This window comes from Myotis davidii, unplaced genomic scaffold (assembly GCF_000327345.1).
Source record: "Myotis davidii unplaced genomic scaffold, ASM32734v1 scaffold217, whole genome shotgun sequence".
In the NCBI taxonomy this organism is placed as follows: Eukaryota; Metazoa; Chordata; class Mammalia; order Chiroptera; family Vespertilionidae; genus Myotis; species Myotis davidii.
In genome coordinates, this window is record NW_006290034.1 from 1,833,562 (window position 1) to 1,841,843 (window position 8,282).

The window sequence follows — 8,282 nt, forward strand, 5'->3', positions numbered from 1 at the left end:
TGTGCTGTGACCCGCACAGCAGCGGGGGCGCCCTGCCCGTCCCTTCCTCCGCTCCACGTGCGTCCCGCAGCCGCAGGCCAGGCCTGCTCCGGCCACTGCTCGCCCCGCAGTGAAGAAACCCACATCATCAGGGCAGCCCTCAAAGCTGCGAGCTGTCACGGCTCCATCAGATCAATGTGTCCCTTTCTCTTTTGGTTTTTAAATCGTTTTCCCTCCCAGAGCCTCAGTGTTAGCCCGACTGGGGTGGTTGCTTTGACATGTCATTTCCGAGCCTGCGCCCCCCTGCCTGGGCCGGCGACACCCTCCCTCCCTCCCTCCCAGGCCGCCTTCCGCACCTGCCGCCCTTGGGGAAACTGTTGGTTCTTCTCATCCGCCCTTCCGAAGGCGACCACTAGTCCAACACCTTCTTCTCTGTGTGTCCGGCTTGATGAGTCTTACACTCGCGAAGTTAGCATGGTGCTATGGTTATTTGAGGGACTTATCCCTGCGAGAATATAAGCGGCTTTGTTGTTGTTTATTGATTTCAGAGAGGAAGGGAGAGGGAGAGGTAGAAACATCAATGATGAGGGAGAGTCATTGATCTGCTGCCTCCTGCACACCCCACAGGAGGGATGGAGCCCCCAACCCGGGCCTGTGCCCTGACAGGGAGTTGAACTGTGACCTCCTGGTTCATAGGTCGATGCTCAACCACTGAGCCACGCTGGCCGGGCTAGAACATAAGCTTTTGAAGAGAAGTAATTATATCTTTTAAGTTTCTTTAGCACTTTAATACTTGAGCACAGCATTAAAGAGATAGACTCAATAAGTAATTGTTCATTAAACCATAGAATGAGACAGTCAAATGCTCGTCGTGCTGCCGGAGGAAGGGTGCTCCTGTGTTGTGGTGTAACCTGGCTTCAGACTTTCATTAACAGCCTTTACTTGAAAGCGCTTTTCCGTCCCATGTTTTAGTCCTTCATTTGCTCCTAGAGGTCAGTTTTTGAGATAGCTTTGTTACTCTCACTCCTGTAGGAGGAGGAAAGTAATTTTCTCTCTGCTCCTCTAAGTTCTTAGCTGAGACCCCTATAATAAAAGACAGATTACCTAGAGAAAAGCAGAAGTTTATAACCATGCAAGCTTAAGGTCAATGTGAACGGGTGGCCTAACTTAGGCTTCAGCCCGCTAACGAGCAAGGGGACCCCAAGTCTGCGTGCTCGATCCTGGGGTCCAGAAGCTCACGGTAATGCCGCCAGGCTGACCTCAGAGGATAGAGTCACGGAGAGCTGCCCCCCGAACCTGCACACACTTAGCGTGAGAGCCTCCTGGAGTCCCGGCCTGCCGCACGCCTGCCCTCAACCTCGTGCCCGTCCTCACCTGGCACCACTTGAAGGGCGTGGCGAATGTGTTTGAGTTTAGCCACGTGGGCATAATTGAACACGAGGTGCCATAGTTTCCTGTGCTGTTGTCCTGCTGCCCTGTGACCTGGCCAGCCTCCTTCTGGAATTATTTGAGTGACGTGCGTCTTTCATGCTGGAGGATGCGCCGCAGGAAGAAACAGATCCTGTGTGTCTCGTTCATGGTTGTGTATCCGCAGGAAGTGCCTATGAAATGCGGGTGGCAGGTGTCCTACTGCCCCGTCTCCTCAGTCCGAGCCTTTACGAAGGGCCGGTGCTCGCGGGCCCACCCGCGTCTCCACTCCCGCCTGCTCTTTGCGGGACACGGGGAGCTGCTGCCTTGGGCTGCGTGGCAGGAAACCAGTGGGAAGTGGTGGGCGGGAGACAGGTGGGCGAGGGTCCCTGCGACAGTTTGTCTTCCCAGTCGTTGGCTGGACGGAAAGAGTACAACCGAGCACTTTTTAATCTAAAAATGAAAATGTAAATATGATATATAGCTGAAGGAATATTGATTTTACCTGAATTGTGATGCAGATTCTGCAGACTGGAAAACCAAGGTAAAAATTAACTCACAGGAAGTTGACATTATGATATATAAACAGTCACCTGACACCTGGAGGAAGAAAGGGAAGGAGAAACAATGGAAAGTTGTCTAATTCAGACGGTTCTAGGGACCGGAAATCCGTAAAGATTAGAGCTGGGCGTGGTGTTGGGCAGGCTGACACTTTTCTCTGAGCGCTTACGAGGGAACTGAGTCGTGGAAGTTTTCATTTCCATCATAGGAAGAAAATTGAATATCCCAATAGTGTAAATGACCTGACTCACTTATTGCACTTTTATAAGAAATAAGATCTGGGGGCTTCCCCAGGACTGCCATGGATTCCGGCGACAAGGTATGCTTGCCCCTCTGGGAGGCTGGTCTGCGAGGTCTCTGGCCAGCCTGTCCTCTTTCCTTCACCTTCCAGCGTCTCCAGGTCCTGGCTCAGTGTCCGGTCCAGAGCAGAAGGAAGGGGGTGGAACGTGCATACTCCATCTTGTTTGAGGCCTGATGGCTCTTACTGGCTTTTTTAATGTATCAGTTGCTGTCTTTTCTAATTTGTTTCTTTGCCCTGTTTATTTTGTTTTTCAGGCAGATGCGGATAAAACAATGTCTGCCAACCTCAAATACCTTTCCTTGGGGATCCTGGTCTTCCAGACGACCAGCCTGGTGCTGACGATGCGCTACTCCAGGACTTTCAAGGAGGAGGGGCCACGGTACCTGTCCTCCACGGCTGTGGTGGTGGCGGAGATTCTGAAGATAATGGCCTGCGTTCTGCTAGTCTACAAAGACAGCCGTAGGTATCCAGGTGGTGGTTTGTAAGTCATTGAAGTTTATTTAATTGTTTGGTATTATTTATATATGATATATACGTAAATATAGGTTGGTAACTGCACATCTGAACACTACTGCATTATCTAATACCCTAATATATTCAGAACATTTCAATATTTGTCACTTTATTAAGACCGCCTTTTTTTTAAGATTTTTTTTTAATTGATATTTAGAGGGAGGGGATGGGAGAGGGAATGAGAGAAAGAAACATCAATGTGAGAGCAAAACATCTATCGGCTCCCTCCTGCACGCCCCCTGCTGGGATGGGACCCGAAACCCAGCACGTGCCCTGATGGTGAAGGGAAGGGGCAACCTTTGTGTGCACGGACAGCACCCACTGAGCCACTGGGGCCGGGGCTCCGAGTAGGAGGATATACGGATCCTGCTGGTCCTAATATGCTTCCTGATGATATTTAACATTTGAAAAGTTGGCCTCATGAAAGGTATAGTTTAGACCTAAAGTGTCTTAACACGTAGCCCAGTATCCTTCCTCACAAGAGAGAACACTGAGGCCTAGAGAGAGGGTGCTCAGTACTCAGCATCACTCGGTGCCTGATTTCACCACGGCATGTTTTCCCTAGAATGTAGTCTGAGAGCACTGAATCGAATCCTGCGGGATGAGATCCTTAACAAGCCTATGGAAACGATCAAGCTTGCTATTCCATCCGGGATATACACTCTTCAGAACAACCTGCTCTACGTGGCGCTGTCCAATCTCGACGCAGCCACCTACCAGGTACCGAAGGTGCTTCCCCGGGTCCTTGTAACCGGCGGACCCTCGGCCATGACTCACGCTCGCTGTTTCCTCTCCCAGGTCACGTATCAGTTGAAGATCCTGACTACGGCGCTGTTCTCCGTGTCTATGCTGGGTAAAAAGCTGGGTGTGTACCAGTGGCTCTCCCTGGTGATTCTGATGGCCGGAGTGGCTTTTGTGCAGGTACCTGTTCAAGATAAGCACTCCTGTCACTGTCGCAGTCCCACAGCCTTGTCTGCTACGCAAGGACAGGCGGCTCTGCCATCCAGTGAAGCAAATCGATGCTTATCCTCCCTGCTGAGACTTCCGAGAGCTTCCTGTGGGCGACACGTTGGGGCTGTGCCCGGTGCTGAGAAACACGTGAAAACCCAGTGGTCTGACGCGAAGAATTGGGTCAGCCAGTTAGGGACTAGGACACTGCTGTGTGGAGGGAAACTAATTGCTAGCGGGTCCCAGGAGCTTCGAGGTGACGGAGACTCCCTCCCACCACCAGTGCCCGAGGCCGTTCCTTCCGCTCTTCGCTCCTCTCTCGGCTCCTCACGGGTTTCCTGCAGGTCCTCTTGCTGGAGGCTGACTTGGGGACCTGGTCCCCAGTCAGCTTGTGATTTCCTTAGTTATGTCCTTATTTGTGGAGAGGCCACCATGTGGAGCCTTTTGTTAGCACACCGTGCTGGAGGCTCCTGGCTCGCAGCCCGCAGCTCTGGTTGTCGCCCGCGGTGTCAGATTTGTGTATCTAACCCCTGCTGGGCAGCTTGGCTGGGCCCTTCAATTGACCTGATAAACGAACTTGACCTCCCGTCCCCGCTCCTGTCTCTGTTTTTGCCAGTCACTCTTACTCAGCCTGGGGTGGGCCTGGCCTCTCCCTTCTGCCCGGACGTCCAGTAAGACTCGCCGCTCTGCCGCTCGTTCTCCCAGGTTGTGTCCTGCCTGTCTGCACCTCGCTGCCCTGCTCCTGCCTCTGTTTCTCCTGTGGCCGTTTGGCTCTATAAAAGTACTGTCGTTGTGGGGTGAAAGGGATGTTTCCCCCTTCAGTCCTAACCGCCCCCCAAATTCAGCCTCCATGCAGTCACCGCTGTGGTCTGTCTAAGAACAAATCCAACCCTGTCGTGTTCCTGCCACTCAGAGGCCCCACAGCACTTTCCCAGAGTGTAGTGTGTCCCTTGAATAAATCTTTTCAGTATTTATTTTAAACTAGAGGCTCGGTGCACAAAAATTTGTGCACGCGGGGGGTCCCTCAGCCCGGCCTGTGCCTTCTTGCAGCCTGGGACCTCTCGGGGGATGTCCACCTGCTGGCTTAGACCCGCTCCCTGGGGGGATCGGGCCTAAGCTGGCAATCAGACATCCCTCTGGCAGCCCGGGAGCCCTTGGGGGATGTCCACTTGCCAGCGGGGAGCAGGCCTAAGCTGCAGTTGGACATCCTTAGCGCTGCTGAGAAGGCGGGAGAGGCTCCCGCCACCACCACTGTGCTTGCAGCTGGCAGCCTGGCTTGTGGCTGAGCAGAGCTCCCCCTGTGGGAACACACTGACCACCAGGGGACAGCTCCTGCATTGAGCGTCTGCCTTCTGGTGGTCAGTGTGTGTTATAGTGACCAGTCATTCCCAGTGTTTCTGCTGTTAGGGTTTATTTGCATAATACCCTCTTATTATATAGGATAGAGGCCTGGTGCATGGGTGAGGGCCGCCTGGTTTGCCCTGAAGGGTGTCTTGGATCAGGGTGGGGGTCCCGCTGGGGTGCCTGACCAGCCTGGGTGAGGGGCTGAGGGCCGTTTTTAGGCTGGCCACACCCCTTTTAGATTAGGGGTCCCCACTGGGGTACCTGGCCAGCCTGGGTGTCTCAGCAACTCCTCGCCTCTCTCTGGGTGGGAAGCTTGGCTTCCTCCATCGCGGGGGGCGACCCAAGTCTCCTGCTCGCTCCAGCTCCATGGCCACCGCCATCTTAGTTGGGTTAATTTGCATACTCGCTCCCAATTGGCTGGTGGGCATGGCTTGAACGTAGCAGAGGGATGGTTAATTTGCATGTTTCTCTTTTATTATATAGGATGGGTGTTGGAAAATACAACTGGCTATCACACCCTTATTTTCACAGATACTGCTTAGGATAGGCTAAAGTAGATACTCAGTTTACAAAGTGAGATATTTTAAATTAAAATATCAAGTAATGAATCCAGGTGGAACATGGGCTTGACAGAGACATTAAAGATGAAGGCAAGTGCCCTGGCTGGGAGCTCAGTGGTTAGAGCATCGGCCCACGCACGGAAGGGTCTTGGGTTTGATTTCTGGTCAAGGGCATGTACCTGGGTTGCAGGTTCGATCCCCAGCCCCAGACAGGGCGTGTGTGGGAGGAACCAATTGATGTGTCTCTCTCACATCAATGTGTGTGTGTCTCTCTGTCCCTCCCACTCTCTAAAGTCAATGGAAAAATATCCTCAGGTGAGGATTAAAACAAAACAAGACCATAGGCAAGTAAGTGGTCTCAGGAGCGCTGAGGGCAGGGTGCAGCCCAGATGGTGGATGGTGAGCAGGGCCGGGGTGCAGGGCAGGGTCGGGGTACAGGTGAAGGCAGGGGTGCAGGTCAGGGCCGGGGTGCAGGGGACGGCCAGGGTGCAGGGCAGGGTCGGGGGGCAGGGCAGCCCCAGGCTCCCTTAGCTACTCCACAGTTCACACTCCGGGTCTCGGCGGCCGCGGTGCTTGGAGAGGCCGCTCTGAGCCGCCGCGGTCCGTCCCTTTCTCTCTCAGGCTAGGCTGAGACTAGTAGTCGCCACAGCAATGCCGCTGTGGGGTGAAGTAAGACGGTTCTAAGGTTCTTTCAGAAGCTCCTCCGCAGCCCCCAGGGCTAGCGTGGTGGCATTTTCGCCTCCGGGTCTGGGCGGGGCTCTGTGCACGGGGCGCTGCGCCGGAATTGAACTGCGCTGTGTTCCTTCGCCCAGTGGCCCTCGGATACCCAGGAGCTGGACTCGAAGGCGCTCTCGGCCGGCTCGCAGTTCGTGGGCCTCATGGCCGTCCTCACGGCCTGCTTTTCCAGTGGCTTCGCTGGGGTGTACTTCGAGAAAATCTTAAAAGAAACCAAGCAGTCGGTGTGGATCAGAAACATTCAGCTGGGTAAGTCTGAAGTCTTTGCTAATGTGGTTTTTTAAGGTGGTTGTATTGTTACATCTAAAGATTTCTGTAGATCTTCAAGTAAACAAGCCTTTCATGAAAGGTGCTGTTGATCCAAGTACCTGGCCAGGTTTTGGCCCTTTAAAAAGGTTGTACTTTAAATGACTACCTTTTACTCAGGAATGTGGGGTTTGAGGTCTGTGACGTAGGGTGGGTGGAGGCTGTTTCTGTCCTCAGCGTTTGGAGCCTGAATGTGGCTGCGTTTTTCCTGGAAGATGTTGAGAAAACATACATATTTCCTCTCCTGTAAAATGTACTTACAGAGCTTTGTATGTGGCTCTGAGGATTAGATGAGATAACACATGTGAAGTGTTGAGGACAAATACCTTGCACACAGCAGGCCCTGATGTCAGCCGTTGCCATCAACATGCAAATATGAGAGGGGAGAGAGAGAGTCAAGGTCTCTGTGAGTTGCCCACAATTTTCTTAAACGAAACGTGGAAATCTTTCCAAGCGGATGATTCTGTGGAACTTCATGGATTTCTGTTCATTGCTCTGACCTCACACACAATCCAGTGGTGAGCCGCCTGAGTTCTTGAAAGGACACATAGATCAGTACAGAGCTTGGAATTACAAACCATGAATGAAAGCACTGTAGCATTTTCCAAACACGCAGATTGGTACAACCTGTTGGATCCCAGTTTGGGAGTGTTTCACAAAATTTTAAACAAAAAAAGTCAGTGATGTAAAACTCCACCTCTGGCGGAGAATTTATGCTACAGCTGGGCTTGCGTAAGACCGGGAAGATAGGCTGTTCATTTCAGCATCGGTTCCATTGTAAAAAGGACAGTGGAGAAGGTTGGTTAGTAATTGTCAAGGGGTCACCTAGTGCAATGGTCAAGGTCGTGTCTCCAGGCCGCAGTGGGGACCCAGTCCTGAGCCTGTCTCTTAGCTGCCCCGTGAGCTCAGCATGTTTATTTAGCATCTCTGTGGCCCTGTTTCTCCAGCTGTAAAATGGACACGACTATCTACCCCGTAGGTTTGTTGTGAGTTCACACGCGTAAATCACCCAGAACAATTTGTTATATTTGTGCATTTCATGTTATTGTTCATACAATGGACAACTATGCAACGGATAGAAGACTGCAGATCTGCATATACTGGTACATACGTACCCTTCTGCATTTAATGCACTTTTGTAATTACCCAGTGTGATTCTTCTAATACAAGGCCGTACCTGTGCGAGCACTGATTTCCCTCATTTTGTAGCATGCCAGTATTATCTTCGAGTTCGAAATGAGAGTTCAAAATGTTAGAAGGATGGAGTTGGCAAAATGCAATTTTGGAAAGATGGCTTCCCCACCTCCAGTCCCCTCCCGTGGAACACAGTGGCTACTTATGGCTTTATCAACACTGCTGCCCTCACCCACGGCTCATTCCTTACAGACGCCCTGAGGGTGCCCATATGCCCCTGAACTCCACTCCCTGAGGAGGTTTGGGGACCTCTGAGATCAGGTCCTGGGCTGCTCTGCGGGAGGGGAGGCGGGGGGGGGCTGCAGTGAGGCACCTGCTCTCCTGAGTGACCGTCCCTCCTGAGGCCTCGGCAGCGAGGCCCGCGACTGCCTCTCAGCGCTGATTTCCTGTTGTTACTTACTGACCCTCCAGCTTCCTGAGAAGGAAGGAAGAGC

At 52.5% G+C, this 8,282-nt stretch overlaps 1 protein-coding gene across 1 annotated transcript in view; it reads left to right on the forward strand.

Annotated features, from left to right (window-relative positions):
* The first annotated feature begins 2,472 nt into the window (after positions 1-2,472).
* The window catches only part of SLC35A3 (solute carrier family 35 (UDP-N-acetylglucosamine (UDP-GlcNAc) transporter), member A3), a 10,118-nt gene continuing 4,308 nt past the window's right edge, over positions 2,473-8,282 (forward strand). The window contains exons 1-4 of the mRNA XM_006762927.2: positions 2,473-2,707; positions 3,327-3,481; positions 3,560-3,682; positions 6,426-6,597. Of these exons, the coding sequence (XP_006762990.1) occupies positions 2,521-2,707; positions 3,327-3,481; positions 3,560-3,682; positions 6,426-6,597 (637 nt within the window). The 5' untranslated portion in view covers positions 2,473-2,520. The remainder of the gene's footprint in view (positions 2,708-3,326; positions 3,482-3,559; positions 3,683-6,425; positions 6,598-8,282) is intronic.